At 40.9% G+C, this 26,670-nt stretch overlaps 2 protein-coding genes across 10 annotated transcripts in view; both read left to right on the top strand.

The window, feature by feature from the left end:
* ZNF449 (zinc finger protein 449) overlaps positions 1–20,987 on the top strand; it is a 49,947-nt gene extending 28,960 nt beyond the window's left edge. For 3 of the 9 annotated variants that reach the window (XM_073799144.1, XM_073799147.1, XM_004329842.4), the window contains 4 exons: positions 2,964–3,413; positions 5,111–5,315; positions 17,424–17,537; positions 17,730–20,987. In XM_073799144.1, coding sequence (XP_073655245.1) covers positions 3,060–3,413; positions 5,111–5,315; positions 17,424–17,537; positions 17,730–18,616 — 1,560 coding nt within the window. In that variant the 5' untranslated portion in view covers positions 2,964–3,059 and the 3' untranslated portion in view covers positions 18,617–20,987. Of the gene's footprint in view, positions 1–7; positions 805–881; positions 1,517–2,963; positions 3,414–5,110; positions 5,316–17,423; positions 17,538–17,729 lie in introns of those variants that run through there. The other 6 variants (XM_033849530.2, XM_033849529.2, XM_073799145.1 and 3 more) reach the window with 6 other exon arrangements.
* Positions 19,107–26,485, top strand: LOC141277646 (cAMP-responsive element modulator-like). The gene is made up of 3 exons (XM_073799569.1): positions 19,107–19,133; positions 26,227–26,286; positions 26,441–26,485. The coding sequence occupies exons 1-3, from the start codon at positions 19,107–19,109 to the stop codon at positions 26,483–26,485; spliced, it is 132 nt and encodes a 43-aa protein (XP_073655670.1).
* Positions 26,486–26,670: the final 185 nt, after the last annotated feature.

The raw sequence follows: 26,670 nt of genomic DNA, 5'->3' as shown, positions 1-26,670 counted from the left end.
AACCGGCCGCTTCCAGCCCCGGTCCGGGTGCGGGCACGGGAAGGAGCGACGGGCGGCGGGCCCCTGTCCGGCCCGGATCCCCGCCGCCGCTCCCTGCGACCCGGCCGGGCCTTCCCGGGCTTCTCCTGGGCGGGGAGCGCCCCTCCGGGCGGCGGGACATCCTCCCCAGGGAGCACGCTCGGGGCGCGCCGCGGCCCCCCGATTTTAAGCCGGTTTTTAGGCTTGTCCCCCTATCCTTTCCCCGAGTGCCCTCTCTTTACACCCTTCTTCATCCACGGGCCCTGTGGGCCGGCTTCATTCAGGAGGCTTTGAGGAGAAGCCATCAGCCCCGGGGTGGAGTGAAGTTTTCATCCGGAAGGGCCGACGGGGAGAAAGGCGGAGGGTCAAGTCCCTGGTCGGCGTGGTGGAAGGTTGGGGACCGTCCGCGGAGGGCTGCCCAGCTGTGAGGCTGGAGCGCATTCAAGGCGGGTCCATAGCCCAAACCAGCACGGTCCCTGGATGCCCTCCAGCGACGGTTAGGTGCCTTGGCGGGGTGGGGTGGGAGGAAATAGAAGCTTCCTAGGAAATGAGCTTTCCTGAGCGCTTCCTCTGTGCCAGGCACACTGCTGTTCCTTTCCCTGCGCTGAGATCCGCCTCAGGAACTTCTATGAAAGAGATGCCGTGATTATCTCGTGTTAGCGACAGAAGCCCTGGGCGTCAGGGACTCAGAGCTAGCATGTTATCACGAGATGGGTCTGCCGCTGAAGCCCAGGCTGCCATCAAGATAACGGTGCTATGGGGGCAGTGCCCATCTGGCATGACTGGGTGAGATCATGAGCATATTTTTCCTTGTCCCACCACCCCAAGGAAGAGGATAGGTACATGAGGCGTCCTGGCAAATGCAGACAGAGTGCAGCCACAGCACACGGGGCGGTGGGGGGGGTGGGCACCGGTGCTGAGACCTGTGGGGACATGTACGTGACGGCCTCTGTGACCTCAGAGGCTGCACTCAGAGAATATGTGGATGTTTGGGACGTGAGCAGTGCGGGAGTCTGTAGATTCCAACCTCCTCCCCACTTCCCTCTGACGTTTACTGTGTGACTTGGGACAAAGTTATTACGTCCTCCTCAGGTTCACCTCAGTCCCCTCATCTGTATTCAGGGCACAGTACTAGAGCCCACCTCCTAACGTTGGGTGAGGGCTAAATGAACCGATGCGTGTGGGAGGCTTAGAACAGTAGCTGGCACAAGGCGTGATGAATGTGACAGATGTTCTTGGTTATTAATGCAGAACTGATTCCTGCTGGCCTGCCCTGTTGCCATGTGTTTTGCTCATGAGAAAGTCACTTAGAATGCTGTTTCAGGATGAGGATCACGGTGATGTTGCCTGAACTATGCATAACCTCCAGTGGAGAGGAATTAGGGACTGATTGGTGGTTTGCTGTCTTTGCAAGGCATGGCCCTAGCCAAGATGCCCATGGTTGAAGGTGACTAAGGGTTACTCAAAGGTAGATGGACTTTCATGGTTCTTCACCATTGTAAGTATTGCTCCTCCATTTCTTCTGTGGCCTAGCTATATTCAGAAACACAAGACATTTGAAATTAGGCTGGGACTGGGTTTAAAGGCCACTAAATCTGTAGGGGTTCACTGGGTCCATGGAATTCTAGAGCAGAGCTGTCCAATACAACTTTCTGCAAAGATGTCTCTTTTTTAAAATTTTTATTGGGGTATAGTCGATTAACCATGTTGTGTTAGTTTCATGTGTACAGCAAAGTGAATCTGTTATACGTATATCCACTCTTTCTTTAGATTCTTTTCCCACATAGACCATTACAGAGTACTGAGTAGAGTCCTCTGTGCTATACAGTAGGTCCTTATTAGTTATCTATTTTATATATAGTAGTGTGTATGTGTCAATCCCAATCTTCTAGTTTATCCCTCCCCTACCCCTTACCCCCCGGTAACCATAAGTTTATTTTCTACATCTGTAACTGTATTTCTGTTTTGTCCATAAGTTCATTTGTAGCCTTTTTTTAGATTCCACATATAAGCGATATCATATATTTGTCTTTGTCTGACTTACTTCACTAAGTATGACAACCTCTAGGTCCATCAATGTTGCTGCAAATGGCATTATTTCATCCTTTTTTATAGCTGAGTAATATTCCATTGTATATATGTACCACACAAAGATGTCTCTTGAGCACTTGAAATGTGGCTAGTATGAATGAGAAATTGAATTTTTAGTTTTAATTAATTTAAACTTCCACATGGGACTATTTTATTTTTACTGAGGTGTAGTTAATTTACAATGTTGTATTAGTTTCAAATATACAGCAAAGTGGTTCAGATATATATGTATTGGGTCAGCCAAAAAGTTTGTTCGGTTTTAAGTGAAAATAAAGAACACATTTTTCATTTTCACGAGAAACCTTATGGAACGACGTATTCACTAACCAAACGAACTTTTTGGCCAACCCAATATGTACATATATGTGTGTGTGTGTGTGTGTGTGTATATATATATATATATATATATATATATATATATATATATATGTTCTTTTTCAGATTCTTTTTCCATTATAGGTTATTATAAGATATTGAGTATAGTTCCCTGTGCTGTACAGTAGGTCCTTGTTGTCTACTTATTTTATATATAGTAGTGTGTATCTGTTAATCCCAAACTCCTAATTTATCTCTCCCTCGACCCACACGGGACTATCGAATACCATATTGGATAGCACAGTTCTAGAGAATCCGTGGATGGTCTTGAAGATTTTGTAAACTTTTTGAAATTGAATTTGCTGTGTAGTGTATCTTTCTAGAAATTGTCCATGACTTTCATCAGATTCTCAAAACCCCCCAAAAGATTATGATCTGCTTCTTTAGGGCTTTGGAGAAAAGTAAGCAAGTTAAGGGAGGTTAGTCTACCCTCTGGTAACCACTGCTGTTTCTCCTTCCTCATTTTGTCCCGTCCTCAGCTTGTAGGTGGCTCTGCCCGGAGGATAACACAAAGAAAGAAATTGGAATCTGCCGCTTCGGGACCCAGATAAATTGTACAGTGCTGGAAGTTGGCGATGGCTGTGGCCCTGGGTTGTGCAATCCAGGCCTCCTTGAATCAGGGCTCAGTGTTTCAAGAGTATGATACCGACTGTGAGGTCTTCCGCCAGCGCTTCCGGCAGTTCCAGTACAAAGAAGCATCTGGGCCTCATGAAGCTTTCAACAAACTCTGGGAGCTCTGCTGTCAATGGCTGAAGCCAAAGATGCGTTCTAAGGAGCAAATCTTGGAGCTGCTGGTGTTGGAGCAATTCCTAACGATTCTGCCCACAGAGATAGAGACCTGGGTGAGGGAACATTGCCCGGAGAACAGAGAAAGAGTTGTGTCACTGATAGAAGACTTACAGAGAGAACTTGAGATACCAGAGCAGCAGGTGAGAAAAGAGGTTGGGATCTTGGGAATTAGACCAAAAGAAGTAGCAGAGGCAGCTGGGACTGGATCAGACGTTCTGTCTGGTGCCTCAGGATTTCCCTGCAGGGCTTTCCATTTTTTCCTTTCTGCTGGAATTGGCATATGTTTCCTTCTGCTGGAATTGGCATATGTTTCAACTATTAAACCCAACTCCACTTCTATAACAGATATTTGGTAATGTCCCCTTTACTGTGCTAAAATGAAATTTATAGATAATATAACCTCCTTATATACACCGAATTAGAAAAAAAATCAATATAATAAGTGCTCTATGGGCCAAATATTGGACAAAGCCTGTTTTTATACAACCCATGAGCTAGTAATGGTTATTACCTTTTTGAAGAGTGGTTTAAAAAAAACGAAGAGGCAACAGACCAATACTACCCACAAAGCCTAGAATATTTACTGTCTGTCTCTTTACAAGAAAATTTTGCCAACCCTGAGTCAAGTAGAGTCTAGAAGGAATATAAAGGAAAAGGAGTGTGATTTCTTATGAATTAATAAGCATGTGAGCGTGCACATATTTGGGCTTGACTGCACCAAAACTTCAGGAGGTTGTCATTTGCTTGAATCTATGCACAGATACATTGGGAAGGCGACAGGCAGAACTTCTGACTGATGTGATACAGCTCAAACACTGTGAGCGGTGTTGCTGTTGGTCATATGATTTCTCAAAGTGGCAAACAACTCTTGGTCAGTCCAAACAATAAGTAGTATAGTCTTCATTTGATTTCCAAAGTAATGCTTTCCTAGAGCATTCAAGTCATGCTAAAATATGCAAAAATATTTTGTGTTTATATGACCAACAGGGTGAGGTCCTTGAAAGGTTCTTTTTACGTACATGAATGTTTGAGGGAACATTCCTAAATTGTTTGGGAGGTGGAACAATTCTGCCCTGTGAATTATTGGGTTGGCCAAAGAGTTTGTTCTGGTTTTTCCATAAGACGTTACAGCAAAACCCGAACGAACATTTTGGCCAGCCGAGTACATAGACTCCCACCTCTGGCTCGTTACATTCTGATAGCCACCACCTGCCATCATAGGCAAAATGCCCCATGGGGGCGGTGGCGCTGGCCTCTGTTCAGAACCATCCAGTGAAAGCCATAGCTGAGCACGGACAGAATCTTTGGGAGAAGAAAGTGTTTGTTGGTGGGCATTAGGGGCACTTCTGCCTGGTGTGTTGATGGGGTCAACTCTCCTTGGAGTCATCCAAGGGTCCCTGTCCCCCTAGGATAGAATGAATTTATGGTTTCCCTTCCTTTCTCCATCTTCTCGGTTTAGCTTACTTTGTATGGTCTAGTCGCGCACCACCCAGAACAGCCACTAGCCCCGGGTGGCTCTGGGGCACTTGCAATGTGGCTAGTCCAAATCGCGATGTGCTGTAAGTATAACACGCACAGCACATTCCAAAAACTTAGTATGAAACAAAAGTCGGTGTAATATCTCGTAACAATTGTTTATATTGATTACATTCTGAAATTATGATATTTTAGATATTTTTGGGTTAAATACTGTGTGTTATTAAGATCAACTTTACCTATTTCATTTTTTGTTTCATATGGCTGCTGGTACATTTAAAAGGACATGGGTGGCTTGCATTATATTGCTACTGGGCAGGGCTGGTCTGGACTTCAGTGACGGTTCTGGCATTTCCCCCAGCTCGATAGACAGGAAATGCTCTTGGAAGAACTGGCACCAGTGGGAATGGCACACATACCGCCAAACATCCACCTGGAGTCACCCCCACTCCAAGTAATGGGACCTGCCCCGGAGGTCCCAGTGGCAGAGGCGTGGATCCCACAGGCAGGGCCGCAGGAGCTGAGCTTCGGTGCTGCTGGGGAAGGCCAGCCCTTTCTGGACCCTGGTAAGGCAAGGGTTTTATTTCCTTTCTTTGGTTTCCATTTTGAGAGCTCAAGAGCTCTCCAGGGTTGAGGTTGCTTAGAATACCGATAACCTGATGGAAACAGGCCACTCTGATCAAGAGTAGAAGGAGGAGGGACTTCCCTGGCGGTCCAGTGGTTAAGACTTTGCCTTCCAAATGCAGGGAGTGTGGGTTTGATCCCTGGTCAGGGAGGTAAGATCCAAATGCAGGGAGTGTGGGTTCGATCCCTGGTCAGGGAGCTAAGATCCCACCGGCCCCGTGGACAAAAAAACCAAAACATAAAACAGAAGCAACATTGTAACAAATTCAGTAAAGACTTTAAAAATGGTCCACATCAAAAAAATCAAAAATAAAAAAAGAGCAGAAGGAGGAAATATCTCTCTGGGGATAGCTGGGCACAAAGCACCTTCAATCGAATGGGATTGAAAACCCCTTAAGCTAATGACCCTGCTCAGGAAGCCTATTTTTCTCTTTTCAATTTTTTTTATTGTGGTAAAATACCCACGACCTAAGGTTTGCCACCTTAACCATTTTTATGTGTACAGTTCAGTGGCATTGAATACATTTATAATTTTGTGGAGCCATTACCAATATCCATCTCCATAACTATTTTCATCTTGTAAAACTGAAACTCTAGACCCATTTAAACAATAACTCCCCATTTTTACATTCCACCACTGCCCCCCACCCCCGGCAACCACCATTCACCTTTCTGGCTTATTTCACTTGGCATAATGTCCTCAGGGTTCAGAATTTCCATCCTTTTAATGGCTGAATAATAATCCTTTGTATGTATATATCACATTTAGCTTATCCATTTTCCATAAACGTATACTTGGGCTGCTTCTACATCTTAGCTATTGTGAATAATGCTTCTGTGAACATGGGTGTAAAAATATCTGTTTGAGACCCTGCTTTTACTTCTTTTGGGTATATAAGCAGAAGTGAAATTGCTGGATCATACGGCATTTCTAGTTTTAATTAATTTTTTGAGGTACTTCCATTCTGTTTTCCACAGAGACTGTACCATTTTATGTTCCCACCAACTGTGCACAAGGTTTCCAATTTCTCCACATCTTCACCAACACCTGTTTTTTTTTTGATAGTAGCATTCCTAATGGGTGTGAGGTGGTATCTCACTGTAGTTTTGATTTGCATTTTCCAAATGATTAGTGATGTTGAGCATCTTTTCATGTGCTTATTGACCATTTGTAAATCTTCCTTGGAGAATGTCTAATCAGGTCCTTTGTACATTTTTGATTTTTTTTTTGGTGTTGTTGAATTTTAGAGTTCTCTATATATGCTGGATATCCATCCTTTATCAGGTATATGATTTGCAAATATTTTCCTCATTCAGTGGGTTGCTACCCTGGGGTCTCTAGTACACAAGACAGAAAATCAGTCCCAGGCACCTTGGAGCTTCAGCTCCTATGGATGATTCAGATATGAAAATAGGACTGTAAAATGATGTATTGGAGGGAGTAGGATGCTATGGGAGCTCATAGGATTGCCACCTAACCAGCTTTTTGGCAGAGAGGGAAGGCATCCCTGAGGAAGGGGGATCTGGGTAGACACCTACAAGATGAATTGCAGTAAGCCTGCTGAGTGGTGGAAGTGGGGAGGGGAGAGAGCTTTGGGCAGAATGGGCAGCCTATGCAAAGGCTCAGAGGGGTAGAGAGCATGGCATATTTGAAGACTTCCTGCTGCAGTGTGAGGGCGCAGAGGAGAAGCAGAGGAGCCAGAGTTGCACTGAAGAGGCTGGAGAGAGAAGCAGGGTCCTGGATCTTGAAGAACTTTGTCAGCCTTGTTGAGAAGATATGCTTTATTACCAGGACAGTGGGGAACCACTGGATGTTCTTAAGTAAGGCAGGGATATACACAGATTTGCATTTAGAAGGTCACTCTGGCTACAATAATAGAGGGAAGACTGGAAACAGCAATCATCCACCTTAGAGAGCATGATTTTCTGGTCTAAGATTGTGTCGGTGGTGGTAGAGAGAAAAAGACCAATTTGAAAGATAAGTAGGAAATAGAAATTATGGAACTTGGTGATTGACTGGGTGTTGGATGAAGAAGAAAAAGAGGTTAAGGATGGTATCCAGGATTCTGGCCAATGAACTGGGAAGAGTGATAATATTATTCACTGACACAGAGAACAGAAGAGAGGATCAGATTTGGTAGGTCAATGTGAGTTTAGATTTGACCATGTTGACCATGTGGAGTTTGAGGTGTTTGTGGGTCTCTAGATATTTTAAAATAAAGGTGACAAAAAAGAAAAACCGACAACTACATATGTATGTATATTATGGTCAAAGCAGAACTATATAATATTGTCATTTACGTTCCAATCTTTACATTACCTATGGTCTATAGTCTGTTTAAAAGTTCTAAAAAATCTGTAATTTTGTATGTATGCCAGCAACAAGTAGTGAAACTTAGCTAGAAATATTTAATGATAAATGTTTTTGCACATGCACTCTCATTCCCCATGTTAATTTGCTCCTCTTAGCAACAGTCCCAGGTACAAAGATCACAGATGATGCAGAACAGCAATGTTGCTCTTGATTGTAATACTTTACTCTTTAAAGCACGGGAATGTCCAGTGTGTTCAACAAGGAAGAGATAGAATGAGTTAAACAAGTAAAATATACCAATTTGGAGGAGAGGAAACTACCCCTTTTTCATCACTGTTAAAGTGATATATTATGCTTTGCAAAATGATGCAAGACTTATTGTTCTATAATTTAAAGGTTGCTTATACTTTTACTGGTTTTTTTTTAAATGAAAACATCTTCGGTATATTACATGAAGCACATCATATTGTAGGCTGAGTGAGTGAAAAGCACAGGATGCTGGCAGAATAGAAGAAATTTCAAAGTAATGGAAGAGGTCAGTTGATTTTATATTAAAGTTTGGAATGTATTCCCTGTTAGCAAAACATTAAGTTGTTGGGTATATATAAAATGGAAAAAAATATATGTATATACATACATATATTCACCTAATGATATTCATTTAATGTGAATACAGAGGGGGGTGGGAAGAGAAAATAAGAGAGAAAGAGGGAAAAGAACTTAAGTAGAAAATATAAAGAGATCTAAGAAATACATAAGCTTTAAAAAATCCCTTATTTAAAAAAAAAATCCCTTATTTGAATTCAAGCCAGACACGCCAGCTGTTAGAGATAGGCAAAAATATTAGAATGTCTGCAATAAGAAAGAAAAGATGTGCTGGTCCTAAAAATATAAAGTATACCATGCTTATCTTTGAAAGTCTGGAGTTCAAAATTAGTACACCAAATTTGGAACAATTTTCATTTGCCAAAGCCTCAGATTTTTTTAATTTAACCGCATGAGCTTACACTAGGAAATTGTATACAAAATGTCAAAGGTCACATCTTTTTGGTGATGCAGGATATGAGAGATGAAAATTTAAAGTAAAAAGTAGGGCAAAAAATGCTGTCTGCAGAGCAACAAAAGAGTCTTGTAACTTAAATTTCTTTATACTAAATGATGTATCATTAGCTAATATCCAGCCCTAACAATAGTAATGATATTTCTTGGTACAGTGGAGACTTTATGACACAATGTTTGATAATGGGGCTTAATGAAGTCATTCCCTGAGCCTGGGATGGGGGGAACATTCATCAATCAAGCACCTTCTTTGTTAACCTCAAGTTGCTTTTTCCCTCTTTGTATTAGATAGCTTTTGCTGAATAACAAATTACCCCCCAAAATTTAGTAGCTTAAAAGAAAAGGCACTTATCACTTCACAGTTTCTGAGAGTCAGGAATTTGGGAGTGGTTGACAGGGTGTTTCTGGCTCAGAGCTGCTCATGTAGTTGCTGTCAAGATGTCAGCAGGGGCTGGCAGGAGACCTCAGTTCCCTGCTAAGCAATCTTCTCCATAGGCTGCCTGAGTGTCCTCACAACACAGCAGCAGATTTCCCCCAGAGCAAACGAATCAAGAGAAAGCAAGGAGGATGCCACAATGTTTTTGATGAACTAGTCACACACCATCACTTCTACCATATTCTATTCATTAGAAGAAAGTCACTAAATCCAACCCACACTTAAGGGGAAGAAAATTAAACTCCACCACTTGAAGGGAAAAATATCAAAGAATTTGGAGCTATATTTTAAAACAAGTATGCACCTACGCTTCCCTGTCCCTACTAGCCTTTTACTTTATACTTCAGTTTTTTTAGGTCAGAAAGTAGTTTTTAAATTGAAGTGTAGTTGATTTACAATATTGTGTTAGTTTCAGGTGTACAACATAGTGATTCAGTATTTTTATAGACTATACTCCATTTAAAGTTATTATAAAATATTGGCTATATTCCCTGTGCTGTGCATTATATCCTTGTATCTTTTTTTCTTTTTCTGCAGTCAATTTTTCTTGAGTAAATTTCTTCAGTTAATTAGGTCAAATAAAATATACCCATGATGAGTCTCTTGGCTATAACCATGAGGTGAGTTTAACATCCTGGACAACACATTATCATCACTTGGAAACTAAGGTCTAAGGTTCTAGACTATAGTCTAAAAGACAGAAGCAATGGTTAAATTTAAGGTAATAGGCTTTGGTTTCTATTTGTAGGACCCTCTTATTTTATACCAACTGAATAGCAATTGATGTTTCTTCTATTGCTGTAAAACCACTCATCCAATGGTAATCGCAGCTACACAGACTAGTCTGCATTGAGGATGAAGAGAAGAGCCCCCTGACAGAAGTAGAAATTAGAGCCTGCTTTCTGACTGCCATTCAACATTGATTCAAAGCCCTGGAGCCAAGCTATAAAATATACAGTGAGCATCCTTGTGTATATGCAGGTGTCAATAGGCTAAATTTCTAGAAGTGGGGTTGATTGGTTAATGGGTATTTAAAACTTTAATAGATATTGTCAAATTGTCCTCCAAAATTGTTGTACCAATTTATTCTCCCACCACAGCATATGAGAGTGCCAAATTCTCCTTGCCTTCACTTATTCTGTATCATCAAAGTGTTTGATCTTTGCTGTATAAAAGTCATAACTGTTATCACCATGTTAGCAGATAGAAGGAGGGCTGATATCTGTGAAAACCTTTTCAATAAGCGTCCAATTCATTCAGCATCTGTGATGGTATACTATGGAGTGTGTAAGAGTAGAGGATAGGAACTAACGTCAGAAGGGTGGAAGATGGGTCAAGGAATGGTCAGTAGCCTCCGCTGACATGGGTCATGAGCATAGGTTGGGAAATGCAAACTGGTTATAGTGTCAGGAGCAGGGCTCTGAGAGTCCAGGAAGTGGAGGCTGAGTGCACCAGAGGCACAAGGATCTGAATGTTATGTAGGATGTAGGACGACAAGGTGAGTGGGGGGCGAGGTTGGTAGATAATTAAGAAGTTCATCCAAGAAGAAGCTCAAGTATGAGCACGTGTTCTCTGTATCCAGAGATGGTGTAAGGTGCAAAGTTAGGTTATTGAGATTTTTCTTCCTTTCGAATATAGGCATTCATAGCTATAAATTTCCCTCTAAGCACTGGTTTTACAGTCCTAAGTTTTCATTTTCATTTCGTTTCCATTTACCTCAAAATACTTCTAATTTCCCTTTTGATTTCTTCTTTGACTGATTGGTTACGTAGGAGTATGTTGTTCAATTTTGAAATATTTGTGAAGTTCCCAGTTTCCTTTCTGTTATTTATTTATAATTTCATTCCATTTTGGTGGGAGAATATACTTTGTAATTGTGATCCTTTAACATTTTTTATAAATTTTTATTCATTTATTTTTATCTTGGGGCTGCATTGGGTCTTCTTTGCTGCGCGCGGGCTTTCTCTAGTTGTGGCGAGCGGGGGCAACTCTTCATTGTGGTGTGCGGACTTATTGCGGTGGTTTCTCTTGTTGTGGAGCACGTGCTCTAGGTGCATGGGCTTCAGTAGTTGTGGCATGTGGGCTTCAGTAGTGGTGGCACGCAGGCTCTAGAGCGCAGGCTCAGTAGTTGTGGCGCACGGGCTTAGTTGCTCTGCAGCATGTGCGGTCTTCCCAGACCAGGGCTTGAACCCGTGTCCCCTGCACTGGCAGGCGGATTCTTAACCACTGCGCCACCAAAGAAGTCCTCTTTAACATTTTTGAACATTTGTTTTACGGTATAGTATCTCAACTGTCCTGTAGAATTTTCTCTGTGCACTTGAGAAGCATGTATATTCTGCTGTTGTTGGTTGGAGTGTTCTATAAATGTCTGTGATGTTTAGTTGGTTTATGGTAATTTTTAAGTCTTCTGTTGTTGATCATCTGCCTAAATTTCCTATCCAATAGTGCAAGGAGATAGTGAAGTCTCCAACTCTTACTATTCAATTGCCTATTTCTTTTACTATTTCTGTCCATTTTTCCTTCATGTATTTTGGTATTCTCTTATTAAGTGCACGTATGGTTATAATTGTTACATCTTCCTGATGGATTGATTCTTTTATCATTATAAAATGATTCTATTTATCTCTAATAACTTTTTTGTTTTAATGTCTATTTTGTATGATATTAATATAGTCATTCTAGCTGTCTTGTGGTTACTACTTGCATGATATATCTTTTTCCATTCTTTTCCATTCAATCTATTTGTATCTTTGAATCTGAAATGTGTCTCCTTAGACAGCATATATTTCATATTCATTTTCGAAAGATAGCATTTCTGGATATAAGATTCTTGGTTGACAGTTTTTATTTTTCCAGTCTGACAATCTCTGCCTTTTGATCGAGTTGTTTAATTCATACCATTTAATCTTATTTTTGATATGGTTGGATTTATATCTGCTATTTCACTTTTTGTTTTTGTATGTGTCTCATATCTGTTTTGCTCCTCTATCCCTCACTTACTGCTTTCTTTGACACTAAGTAAATATTTTCAATGTAAAATTTATGTACTTTAATGAATTTTCACTATTTTTAAAGCTATTTCCTTAGTGATTACTCTAGGATTTATTATGTACATCTTAACTTATCATAATCAGCTTCGGATTTATACTAACAATGTCAGTGAGCTATAGAAATATTTCTCCTATGTAACTCTATTCCCTTTTTCCCCTTTTGGGGTGTTACTGTCATACATATTATATCAAAAATGTTACAAACTCAACAATATCTTGTTATAGTTATTACTTTATATAATTTTAAGACTTTTAAAGGAGCTGGGAGAAGAAAGGAAAACAAGTATATGTTATAGCTTTTGTTATATTAACATTATTTATCATTTCTGATTTTCTTCATTTTTCCTGTGGATTCAAGTTACTAACTGAAGTCATTTCTTTAGCCCAGTACAGCTTTCTCCTACCCACTTCATTTGTGCTGTTATTGGCAAATAGAATACATTTCTATATGTTATTTGCCCAACAATATACTACATACATACTGTTTTACATAATTACTTTTAAAATCTTTTAAGACAAGAAACAGAAATTTGTATTTGTACTATCTTTTATAATTAAATAATTACCCTTACTTGTGCCCTTTGTTTTTCCATGTAGATTCAGGTACTGTTTGGGATCACTTGCTTTCAGACTAAGGAACTTCCTTTAGTGTTTCATGTTAGGCAAGTCTGCTACCAATGAATTCTCATCAGTTTTTGTTTATCAGAAATGTTATTTCATATTCATTTTCGAAAGATAGCATTTCTGGATATAAGATTCTTGGTTGACAGTTTTTATTTTTCTTTGAACACTTTGAATATATTATCCCACTGTCTTCTGGCCTCTGTTGTTTCTGATGAGAACTCAGCTTTTAATCTTGCTAGGGTTCCCTTGTAAGTGGCAAGTCATTTTTCATTTGCTGTCTTTCAAGGTTTTTTCTTCTTATTTGGCTTTTAGGATTTTTACTCTGATATGTCTGTTTGTAGATCTCTTTGTAGTTATTGTACATGGAATTTATTGAGCTTCCTAGGTGTGTATATTGATATTTTTAAATACATTTGGAGAGTTTGGGGCCATTATTTCTTCAAATATTTTTTCGGCTCCTTTCTCTCACTCCTCTCCTTCTGGTTCTCTCATTATATATCTGTTGGTGCACTTAATGGTGCCCCACTTTTCTCTGAGACTCCATTCATGTTTCTTCATTCTTTTCTGCCTCTGTTCTTTTCATAGCATAACCTCTATTGATATGTCTTTGAGTTCAGCAATGCTTCTGACAGTTCAGATGTACTCTTGAGCCACTGTAGTGAATTTTTCATTTCAGTCATTGTACTTTTCAACTCCAGAATTACCACTTGATTCTGTTGTCAGACCCAAGTTTTTGTGCCTGGCACACAGTGAGGCCAAACAAACAGAAATGTCGGAGTTTGGAGCAAGGAAAGGTTTATTGCAGGGCCAAGCAAGGAGAACAGATGGCTCATACCTAAAAGACCTGAACTCCCTGATGGGTTTCAGGGAAGAGTTTTTAAAGGCAGCATTTGGAGTGAGGGCTGCAGGGTGCATGACTTTCTTCTGATTGGTTGATAGTGAGGTAGCAGAGTGATGTTTCAGGAATCTCAGTCATCAAGTTTCTGACCAGTCTGGGGTCTCAGAAGGTAGTTACCATCCTCCACCTGGGTGGGGAACCTTAGCTCCTGCAGAACAACTCAAAGATATGTATCAGATTATTTTATACACACACACACACACACACACACACACACACACACACGTATATCTCCCTCCCTTGAGGAGGAACTAGGACTCTGTTTACTGAACTATTGTTTCTTGACTGCTTTTCCTTTGTTTCTGCACTCCCTCACTTCCCTAATTAGTAACTGCTTGAATTTGCTCTTTGGAAGTCAGGGAAGGCCTAGGAGGCTAAAGCCTTTTTCTACAAACAAGAAATGGAGGACACAGAGAGTCCTGCTTGGTTTCAATCCCCCCTTTGCATTGATACTCCTCAATCCTGAGGGGAACAGGTGCCAGACAAGAAAGGGAATAAAATTTTGGATAGAGGGGTTACTCATAAACTCAGCAGAGGAACTCAGTTTTAGGGGGACTCGATTTCAATTATTTTTTAAATAATTTCTATTTATCAATATTTTTTAAATTTAATTATTTATTTATCTTTGGGCTGCGTTGGGTCTTCATTGCTGCGCACGGGCTTTCTCTAGTTGTAGCGAGCAGGGCCTACTCTTTGTTGCGGTGTGCAGGCTTCTCATTGCACTGGCTTCTCTTGTTGTGGAGCACGGGCTCTAGGCGCTCAGGCTTCAGTAGTTGTGGCACGCAGGCTCAGTAGTTGTGGCTCACGGGCTCTAGAGCACAGGCTCAGTAGTTGTGGCGTACGGGCTTAGTTGCTCCACAGCATGTGGGATCTTCCTGGACCAGGGCTTGAACCCGTGTCCCCTGCATTAGCAGGCAGATTCTTAACTACTGCGCCACCAGGGAAGTCCCTGTTTATCAATATTCTCTATTTGATGTGATGTAATGCCATCATAATTTACTGTACTTCTTTAATCATGGTTTCCTTTAGTCCTTGAAACACATTCATAATGGCTACTTTGAAGTCTGTTAAATTAGATATCTAGTCAATTTCATAGGCAGATTCTGCTGCCTGCTTTTTTTTTTTTTCCAGTGTAGGGGTCATACTTTCCTGTTCACATACATGTCTTGTTTTTTGTTGGAAACTGGACATTTTAGATTACATTCTGTAGCAACTGTGTGTCCTTCTTCCCACTCTCCAGAGTTTGTTTATTTGTTTGGTGAGTGGCTGGATTATTTTAGTGAACTCTAGTTCACCCTGCAATATTAAGCATTTGATATTGCCCTCATGGAGCACAGCCTTGGGTGTGCGCATAGTCACCCTGGAATGACAGTAGTTTTTGCAGGGCTTTCTTTGGCTGTCTCTTGCCATGACCAGCCCCAGCTATTAATTACCAGCTAATTGTTCTGTTGCTTCAACAATGCCCTGGAGCATAAATTGCTCTGTAGACTAATTCAGTCAAATTCAGACACCTTAGATGGGCTAGTTCCTGAGGTCAGTTTTTGAGATTTGTTCTGATCCCAGGAGGGCTCCTCCCAGCTGTCTCTTTCCCCAGTTCTCTTCTGCAAACTAGTCAGCCTACAGTTTAGTGTGTATATGCAATAAATCTATCACTCTTTCCAATTGCCTTTCATTACAGCCTCCACTCTTTTTGAGAGTATCCTTAGGCTTGAACGTCTCCTCTCTCTCTTGGAAATGAAGTCAGTTTCTTTGAGAAGACTTTAGGAGCTACCTCTTTTAAGGCCTGCTTGTCCTCTCAGGCCAAATCTCAGATGCATTGCTCTGGAGCTGGAGGTGGGGACAGTAATGTGCTTATCTCTGAGTCACATTGCCACTTTAGGAGCTGAGCACTAAGTCTGAGCCTCAGGTCTCCTTGACTTGCCTTTCCAGGCAAGCAACCACTGCCTTATAATCACAGTTGCCTTACAAAACCACAACTGCCTTGCAAGGGCAATCAGGGCCCTAGTATTCTCAGCAATACTACACCCAAGGTAGATAGATCCTCTATCCCACCAGTGGAGACTGGGTAGATGAAAGGAGCCCTCACCTCTCAGCCACAGTGGCCTGGAATTTAGACTCAACTGTAGATAGCTAAGGGTAGGGTGACAAATGCTGGGGTCCTGCCCCTCCCAGGAAGATATCCCTCTGAATGGGAGCTGGGGGAAAGAGTGCCCCAGGCTCTTGGCTATGCCAGTCTGTAGTGGAGCTGGGAGAGGGCCCAAAGAGAACAGTTTTGGTTTAAATACGTAAGACTCTTGCTGTTCTCTGTAAATTTTAGCAGATTTTTAAAAATATTGGGCTGGCCAAGAAGTTTGTTCAGGTTCTTCTAGAACATCTTATGGCAAAACCCGAACGAACTTTTTGGCCAATCCAATAGATGTTTCCTAATTTTCTAGACTTTGAACAATTTCTTTGTTATTTTTAGTAATTGTCACCAGTTTCACTAGGAAATAGGTCTGCAAAGCTCCTCATGGTATCGTGTTGGAAGTCTGTCTCCCTCTCTGCATTTAGATTATAAATTAGTGTTTCACACCTAGGCCTTTGCTACTCTCTCTGCTTATTTCAAGTTTCAGTTTGCTCCTACTTTTATGTAATTGCAGCTTTCCTTTGATCTATGACCTCCATTTTTATTTGACCTCGGTCTCATTACCCTCTCATCCTATTCTTAGCTTTGAAACCCAAACAAAAACAATATAGTGAATTTAAACAGAATTTTATTCGCAACGCATTTTTGCTTCTTAATCTTAAAAGGTCCTTTTTTCCATGAAAATATAAAATAAGGTATTTTAGTCCACTTCCTCCGTTTTGATATGTTTTAAATTTTAAAGTTTCATCAAATTAACTTGCTGATATTATTTTAATGATGCTAATATTTAAACATCATGCTGCATTTTGATCTCAGATGAGCCACTTGCAACCCAAACTTGATGGCGGACCGGTTAACTTGGCCAGAGCTGAGGAAGGCGAGGAAGGGGCGTGGAGAGAGGATGGGAGTCAGAGTGGCTCTCCTCAGTGAGGAGAGGGTGGTAGGACACAGCAGATCACTGAATGTAGAAACTTCTCTGGTTGTCCTTAGCTTGACAGTGAGAAACACCCTTTGATGGTTACTTGGGTTAATTTCAAGAGGATCCACTTCTAGTCTTCAGCTGAAACAAGCATAGAGACTGCTTTTCTGGTTGCTAACCCAGTCCGTTTCCATTATAATTTGAAAATCTCAACTGAAATTATTCCAGTAAGCAGTTGTATAACTTCTGGCTTTACCTCTCTCTCTTTACGTAGTACTCAATATCAGCATTTCTCAGTTTTAATGTGCCAAAACTTTATGAAGATTTACTTCATAGTTTGGCTCTAACCTAAATAAATCTATTATCAAAATAGATACGGTAGCAGTTTATTGTATTGATTTCTGCACAGAATTGATTTACTCCCTTTCCATAGGTTAGAAGAGAATAGCCTTGTTTTGTTCTTGTCTTAAAGAAAACTAAGACTCTTGCAAGAGATTCCAGATGACATAATAGTAGTTGAGGAGGACGTAGATATTAAGGGCCATATGTCCAAGATATCAGCCTCAACTCTGGAAAAATCTTTGGTGACCTAAACTATTATGCTTCTCATCTTTCTTCTGGCCAGGATATCCAATACCAAAACTCGACGTGAGCTTTCCATTGGAGCATAGAGAAGAGGCATGGGTGAAGGAACTACAAGATTCCAAAGAAATTAAGCAATTACTCGATTCCAAGTTAGGTAAGTAATCATTCGTTGATAACACAGAAGAAAGAAAAGAAAAAAATCAACTTTGAACAAGGTAAAGAGTTTTGGATTCTATTGTACTTAAGAATGTCTCTATTTCTACCAGTGGTTTAATATAACTCATTTTCCTTCATGTTCTTTTCAATGTGGGACACAGTGACATCTGCATTCTGTTTCTTCTCTCAGGTTTTGAGATCGGGATAGAAAATGAAGAAGCTACTTCAGAAAAACAGAAAAAAATGGAGAATATGTATCCATTTATTGTTACTTTAGAGGGGAATGCTCTTCATGGCCCCATTTTGCAAAAAGACTATGTACAGTTAGAAAATCAATGGGAAACCCCCCCAGAGGATTTACAGAGAGATTTAACAAAACTTGTAGAGCATCAGAACCCCTCAGCAGGAGAGAAACCTGAGAGCTCCAACTTGGAAGAACCCCTCAACGCTAGACCCCATAAGAAAAAGAGTCCAGGAGACAAACCTCACCGATGTTCTCAGTGTGGGAAATGTTTTGCTCGGAAGTCACAGCTTACAGGGCACCAGAGAATTCATTCAGGAGAGGAACCTCATAAGTGCCCTGAATGTGGAAAAAGATTCCTTCGTAGTTCAGACCTTTACAGACACCAACGACTTCATACGGGGGAGAGACCCTATGAATGCACGGTGTGTAAAAAGCGATTCACTCGGCGGTCACACCTTATAGGGCACCAGAGAACCCACTCTGAAGAAGAAACATATAAATGCCTTGAGTGTGGGAAAAGCTTTTGTCATGGATCAAGTCTTAAAAGACATCTGAAAACTCATTCAGGTGAGAAACCTCATAGATGTCATAATTGTGGGAAAAGTTTTAGTAGGCTGACAGCTCTTACTTTGCACCAGAGAACTCACACTGAAGAGAGACCATTTAAATGTAATTACTGTGGGAAAAGCTTTAGACAGAGACCAAGCCTTGTTATTCATTTAAGAATTCATACAGGGGAGAAGCCATACAAGTGTAGTCATTGTTCTAAAAGCTTCAGACAGAGAGCAGGCCTTATTATGCACCAAGTCACTCACTTTAGAGGTCTTCTTTAAGGATTGTTAAAGGAAGCAAGTCCTACAGAGATTGACAGTAACTCAAAAAACAAAATCTTAAACCTGCAGCATCCTGTTTGTCTTGGAAGAATTTTTTTGTTTGAGCTTATAAGAACAGCTTTTTTTTTCTACTTTAAAAACCCATCTTCCAAGTCATATGAATTCTAGAGTATCTATCTACTCTTGCAGTTTTCCTAGATTTGATTTATTCTGTCTCTACAACTCTTATTTTTTTATTACATTGAAAAATTTTGTGAACCAAGCCAACCGTATCATAGATGTAAGCATAAAAATAATGGCAATCCTTTTCAGGGTAGGGTCAACATAATGGATAATCATATTTATCTGACATATCTATTATAGCAACACTATAATTATTCTGCTGTCATTATTAAAGGTGATTATATTAGTTTAAAGCTTTATATGTGTCCCAAGTGGCAAGAAAGGAGACAGTGTATTTTATGAAATAATAAAAATGTGTTAGGAACACATGGATGAAGACGATTTCATTTGCCTGGTATGAACTGGGTTCTTTCCACTGAAAATTTTATTTTTGAGGAAATTAGAATTTTAATCTTTACTTTTAAATTTTGCAAAGGTGGCTAGTCTGCTTAGTTGCAGCCTGGGGTGATGCGGCTTAGAGCTGAGTATTGATTTGATGATTTATTTTGTTCCCAGAATAAGTCAGCTCTTTGTGGAAGAACCCATTTGACAGTTGAAGCTATACAAGTGGAATCTAATTTAATTTAGGTTGACTGAGGAACCAGTGTCCATTGCTTTTCACTCTCCTTTGCTATCCAGCTATGTCTCTCTCAGTGCTTTTAAATTTTACCCATCCTTTAATTCAGTGTCTCCCTAAGTGTGTGTCATAGAACACCTAGTTATACAAGATAGTCTGCAAATAAGTTTGGGAATCACTTCCTGCTGTTTCTGCTTTGTAGATTCACAGCGCACATCAGCATATAAGAATTCTGAGAGGTCCTCTGGTAAAGGTGGAAAAAGCACCTCTTTTGGCTCAGTGTTTTACAATCCTGTTTGAGCCCAGAACCCTTTTTCATGTATACCCAGTAATGACCCACAAAGCTAGTATTCTGCAAATATGCTTTGGAACACACTGCCTTTAACAGATATTTCTATAGCTATCTGTATATTCTGATTGTTCTCAAGCCTAGTTATCTCCAGTTGTCTCAAGGGTGTTATGAAAAACTCTTTAAACTTATATGTTTTTTATGTAACACACACACGTTATTTAAGGAGGTGAAGGTCACTAATTCAGATATTTATACGTTGCTCAGTGATTCACAGCCTCTTTGAATTTTACTTATAATCTCACACACACACATTGCTACTTATATAAATGTTCTCATATAATAGTGGTAATGACTCAAGTTCCTGTAGCAAGGGAAGAACTCTCTTTGTCAGTTAAAGCTGTTAATACATGAAAATATTCATTCAGCCTAGTTCCTTGTAAAATACAAGAAATAGGACATTCAAGTATTTCCCCTTTATGAGGATACCAGTCATCCTTTCCTTAAACTAGAATTACAGAAAGTATATTTTTTTCTATTCCATTGAAGTTCTTGGAAGTGATATTTAATAGAAGCATTTTGGGGTATCTACTATGTGCCTAACTAGTCCTGTTCTAGGCTTAATGAAAACTAGTAAAGAAATTAATTCATAAAGAGTTTATAATATCTTTAGTTAAACAAGAGTTGGGAAACAAATGGAGAGCAATGCAAGAGAGTTTGTAGTTAAGTGCCAAATCATATCAAGTGCTAGAGCCAGGATGTGTCTTTCATTTTTGTCATCTAGGTCCCAGTATGATGCTGCTATAAGTTTGGGGTTAAAATTGAGATCCCAGTAGCAATAAACATGGAACATGGGAGGAGTCTGAATGTAGAGGTGAATAATACCGAATGTAATGGCTTCTCTTTTCTCTCTTGTGGAATTGCATTCAAACCAGGACAGTGCCTTAGAATGGATGTGCCCAACTGCTCTGTATCTATGCAATATTTTAATAAAGTGGAAATGTATGTGCCCTTCCTGCTTCAATCACATTAACTAATTGTTTGAACAACTTAGAGATGCTTCCCTGAGCAGTGGCAACAAGCACCACGATGGACTCCTGCCCCCAACCTCAGTTGGAATCACTTTACTCCCTGCAACCATGGTGCTGGGTTTATGTACCAGTTTTAGCATTTAATACAATCAATTTAGCTAGTAGTGTTAGTTGCAATCATAATATGAGCTGTATCATCTATATCATAAACACACATGACTGGATTTTACAGGGTAGAGAACATCTATTATTCATTTCTTTGTCATAGTGTCTTGTATATAATAAGCACTAATAAATATTTGTGGCATTGAATCAAGAATTATGTGAAATAGTCCTTGGAAACATATCATAGTTAAAACATTGTGTGGATGTGCCTAATTATACTTCTGAGCATTTCAAAAAGATAAGGGCAAAATATAGTACGTACCTGCTAAGTATTACGAATAGCAAAACGCGGTACCCACCTCATAAGTACTATGAAGATTAAATGAAATATATGTTTTTCAGGCCTCACACAGTGTACACTTTCAATAAATATCCAGCATATCGTATCTTAAGTATTTGTTGTTTAAGGCTATGGATTTTCCTCTAAATATGTCTTTAGTCACATTCCATACTTTTTATATATAATGCTTCTATTAGCCAGGATTCTCCAGAGAAACAGGTAGGATGGGTAGATGGATATATATATATACACACACACATACATATACATATGTGTATGTATTTATATATATATAAAATTCGATTTATTATAGAACTTCACTCATACAGTTATGAAGATTGATACATCCCATAATCTGCCGTCTGCAAGCTGGGGGACCAGGAAAGCTGGTGGTGTAATTCAGTCCAGGTCTGAAGATGTAAGAACCAGGGGAGCCAATGGTTTAACTGCCAGTCCAAGTCCAAAAGCCTGAGAATGGGGGATGGGGGGAGAGCTGCAGGTGTAGGTCCCTGAGTCTAAAAGCCAGAGATAGATAACTAATGAGAACCTACTGTATAGCACAGGGAACTCTACTCAGTGCTCTGTGGTGACCAAAATGGGAAGGAAATCCAAAAAAGAGGGGATATATGTATACGTATAGCTGATTCACTTTGCTGTACAGCAGAAACTAACACAACATTGTAAAGCAACTATACTCCAATAAAAATTTAAAAAATAAATAAAAGCCAGAGAACCAGGAGCTCCAATGTTCAAGGGCAGGAAAGGGTGGACATCCCAGCTGAAGAAGAGAGCGAGGGAATTCGCCCTTCCTCTGCCTTTTTGTTCTATTCAGGCTCTCAACAGATTGGGCGATGCCCACCCACATCGGTGAGGGCGGAACTCTTTACTCAGTCACGGAATGAATGCACATCTCTTCTGAAAACACTCTCACAGACATGCCCAGAAATAATGTTTTACCAGCTATCTGGGAATCCTTTAGCCCAGTCAAGTTGGCAATAAAATTAACCGTCACAATGTTATTATTGATGACTTCAAAAATATTTATTATCACAGTTTTCATTATAATTCCTCTTTGACCCAAGAACTGTACAATATTGCTATTTTCCTCTTAATTTTTGGTTCTCCTGCCCTGTGATCGGAAAATGAGGTTCACTCTATTTCTACATTTAAAGTTCATTTAGGTTTTTTAAAAAGACACATATTTGACAGAATTTGCTAAGTGTCCTAAAAACCCTAGAGAATCAGGATTCTATTTGTAAGGCACAAATTTCGAATACAGTCTTGGACCTCTAAATTACTTTAATGCCTTTGGCAATGCCCTTGGTGTGTGTGAAGAGGCAGTAACTTAGAGGAGATTGCCTTGCTCCCCGTTCGGCCCCCCTGCAATTTTGTACTCCCCATTCCCTTGGTAAGAGTTTTATTGGGTCCATTTTATGGATGTTGTATGGCGATTCTTAACAGCTGTGCAGCTATCAAGGCTGGCCCTAAAAGCAGGAGGCTAAAAGACCTCGGAGAGACTTAGCCTTTCCCAGCCAGGCTGAGAAAGCTCTCCCTCGGGATTCCACAGTGGTCTGTCCTGAAAGCAGCGAGAACCTGCGATGGGCACTTTGAGGTTTTTGCAACAGTGGCCCTGCTGAATCAGCAGGGATTGTTTCCCAGTGTGCTGGCGAGGTTGTCTAGGGAACATACAGGTGAATCAGTGCCCAACTGGCTCACCATCAGGTGGGTGAACAGAGACATGAAGATTTGCCCTCTTGCACCTGCATCACCATAACATTCTGAAAAGAAACCGTCTTAGGCACTTCCAGGAAACTGCATGCTCTTTCTTTCTGCAACCCTCTCTCATTTCTAGCCCAGTGTATAAACTGAACATTCTTAAAAAGAACCAAAGCTTACACTTAAGCCTTGGGCAGCTCCTGCTTCTTTTTGAGTCCTCTGTAACAGATATGGAACAGATGAGAAGACAGCTCATCTCTTAGTCTTTCTTCAGCATTAATAATCAGCTTAGTTCCCCATTTCTGGAAATTCAACTACTGGGATTGGGGGTGGGGGGGTTAAGTTCTCTTCTCACCAAAGTGATGTGTAAGTTAGTCACTATCTAGTCTTTTTCAGCTTGCGTTGTCAAACAGGACTTCTCAGAGGTCTAGCATGGCCTAGATTCACATTTTTTAAGGATCAGAAGGTATTAAAATGTCATCTTTCCTCTGAGTGAGTGAAGCCCATCACAATCTCCAACATGATACACTGATTTTCAAAAACAAAATTTTATTTCCAAGGATTACCTGGAAACCTGATTCATATATTAGAGAACCAGTTTACATTCAAAATATATATAACTCCTGAGTCACTGAAGAATTCCTCTAGATATTTTTTAGAAACAACGTTAGTAGTCCAGGTTGATTGTATGCAACCACTTACTGCTGCACTCAGAGTTTCCTTTCAACACAACAATGATGAGTCCGTCCGTGGTCTTCCCTCTCCTGGATACTCCTACTGCTGTCTTACCCTTTCACTGTGGCCTGCATTTTGAAGTGCTTAGTGCTAAAGGGAATGTTACCGAACTCAGGTTCGGCTGTTCACCACTTGAAAAGTCAATATTAAAGAGACAAGAGTTGGTTGGAAAGGAAATGTTGCTTTAATCAGGAAACCGGCTACCCAGGGAGAAGGTGGAATTCCAAAACCAACCCCAAAGACTCTGCTCAGTCATGAAAGTTTTTAAAGGGAAAAAGGGGAAATAATCTCAGTTAATCATTAAGGTAGAGGGTCAGATTCTTCGTCATTTTTCTGTTGCGTGCAGATCTGCTGACTCGTGGTCTTCCTTTGGATGCTATCTTGTCCACGTGGTTCACCTGCAAATTTGCTAATGGGGAAATTAGGAGTAGAGGGTCAGTCATTCTTCAACTATTTAATTCTTCATTCTTACTCCTTAGAATCCAGGAAATGACTCAACACGTTAGGGAAGGCATGGTGTACATTCAGAAGAGCATAAGTCAGGAGTTAGGTTAAACGTTACCTAGTGATCTCATTTTTATAACTAAGGTCTGAGGGGAAACAGAGATAGACAAACAGAAAAGGGGCAAAAGAGCTGCTTACAGGAAGATTGTGCAGGATGAATAATATTCTGTACTTCACACCACACTTTATATCCCTTAAACCACTTGCTTCTTCATACTCCCTTTCAAAACACAATACCTTTCGGCTCAGTCTTACCAAAGCCCCTGCTCTGACTTCTACATACACTGACCCAGATTGGATGCCCCTAGAGAAGTCAAAAGCATGAAATAGAGAAGCCGGACCACCCTTCTTCATGCAACTTCACGCTTATCCTTCAACTACTCCAGCTGCTGAAGAGCTATAGAAGTTAAAGAAATCTCCCTGTGTTGTGTGTGCAGCACCTTGCCTGAGAGCGATTAAGTCAAGCCAGGCTGCTTCCCCTGTCCAGCTCAGCAAGCTTCGGGTTCCATTCAGACCTCCTTCTTCACACACTGAACTCTGAACAATAGAATCTCCAAGCTTCCGGAATTCCCTGGCAATCCAGTGGTTAGGACTCTGCGCTTCCACTGCAGGGGTCACAGGTTCGATCCCTGGTTGGGGAACTAAGATCCCGCAAGCTGCGGGGCGCGGCCAGGAAAAGAAAGAAAAAGAAAAGAATCTCCAAGCTTTGGAGTCTGGTTTTCCACTTAGAGAGCATTATCTTAACTTTCCCACACCACTACATTCCGATTCACCTCTCTAAAGGCCACTGAGATTAAGAGCATCAGCTAGCTCTTGGATTAATATATATAGCTGTACCAAGACCCATATACAAGGGGAGAGGTCACCCATATTGGTAAAGGTGGGACTGAAAGTTCAATTCTATGTGATGCCAGGAAGCCTCTTAGTAGAAGTCATTTGGTCATAGTAAAGGTGCACGTCGCTACTAGATTTAGCTGCCTAACAGCTTTAATATGGAGAAGTTGATTTACCCTCAAGAAAATGGCTCACTCTCCTTTCTTCTCTGCTAAAAGCCATTGGCTGTTGGTTGTCTGAACACAGCTGTCAGTTTGACCTTCTTGGAGGGGCACCAGCTTTGCCTCAAAGGGGCGTTGCTTACCACTCTGCATTCCGCTCTACAAAATGAATTGCAAGGTTTCCCCTTGTCCGCACCTTATAGTGTGATGACGTTGCTCCCCTAAGGAGCAAACAATACATGCTTTAAAGTGGACTTGTAGGATTTGAGTGTCTTTCTTTTGATTTGAAACTACATCAGTAGTTTGGTTCAGGGTTTGGTAGTTGTCCTGATCCCAAGCCTGTGCCATCTTTGTTATTGTTTTTTTCTTTAATTGGAGTATAGTTGCCTGTGCCATCTTTGTAACCTAACCTTTTCCTGCCTTTGAGGCAGCCCACGGGTATGTGCCCTCTTAGGCACTGAGGAGTAGTAGGGGTTTAGCAGCCAGTCTGGAGACCTGATCTGGGAGAGAGCCAGGCATTCAGCTGCATCTACAAATGCCCATTAGGATTCAAAGTCGACCATCCTGAAAAAGGGTAAGGCCAGCATGAAGCTGGCCTTGGGATAAGTTCAAGTTAAAAATGAGATAAGTATAAGGGTGTTCAGTGGAGTAAGTTTAAGGTTTATTGGGAGACAATGAGAATGATGATAATACCTGGAACTGTTACTGGTCAGGAGACAAAAAACATTAAGACAAAGATTTGAATAATGTTAATGTCGTGTGTGACAACAGCATAAAAATGACTGCTCGGGGTCCTGGCTCAGCGGGGAAGCGCGGTTGCACGTCAGAGCTGAGTGCGGCCGACACAGGGCCACCTTCACCGGGTTGCTGGGCAGTGGCGCGCCTCCCAAGGGGCAGTGGGTTCCTCATCTCCACACCCTCCCGTCCGTAATCAGTGACCAGGGCTACTGCAGAAATCACATCGCAGCAGGATAAATGAAGAAGGAAACGGGGAAGGGGCAAAGCATTGATTGCAAATGGCAAATGTCTTAATAATGAACAAATGTGGCAGGAAAAAAAAAGAAGACAACTGACCATGGAAACAGTTGAATCCCAGCAGGATGGATCAGATTCTGTGTGACAGATTCTGTAACAGGTGTAACAGATTCTGTGGCAGAGTGAATCTGCTCATATGCAGACTCAGACTGGTCAAAATTCAATCCCTGGTTTAGCTCATGTTTCTGTAGCTGCGTCAGGCACCAGAAGAGCCTCCCCAGCTGTCACTCTAGTGCTGTCACCTTCTGGCCAAACGGTACATGCCCAGGGAATAATAAATGAGACACCACAGCCATCGGTTATTCAGTCACCACGAATACAAACTGTTCAGACAGCAGCGATTGCAGAGACAGATGAGTCTGCAGAATCAGAAGGTGTGATTGAATCTCGTAGAGGAATCCTTTCACGAAGACCCTTTATAGAAAAATACTGAACGAACTTTTCTCTGATGTGCCTAGTGTTCCCAAGATTGAGAAATAAAATGCAGAGGACCAAGGAATGTCCCCTAGCCTGACTACCATGGCAGTACCAACTACCATATATCAGACTAGCCAGCGCAATACAG

This window comes from Tursiops truncatus, chromosome X (genome assembly GCF_011762595.2).
Source record: "Tursiops truncatus isolate mTurTru1 chromosome X, mTurTru1.mat.Y, whole genome shotgun sequence".
Lineage (NCBI taxonomy): Eukaryota > Metazoa > Chordata > Mammalia > Artiodactyla > Delphinidae > Tursiops > Tursiops truncatus.
The sequence above is the reverse complement of the archived record's forward strand: the minus strand, read 5'-3'. Positions and strand labels throughout refer to the sequence as shown.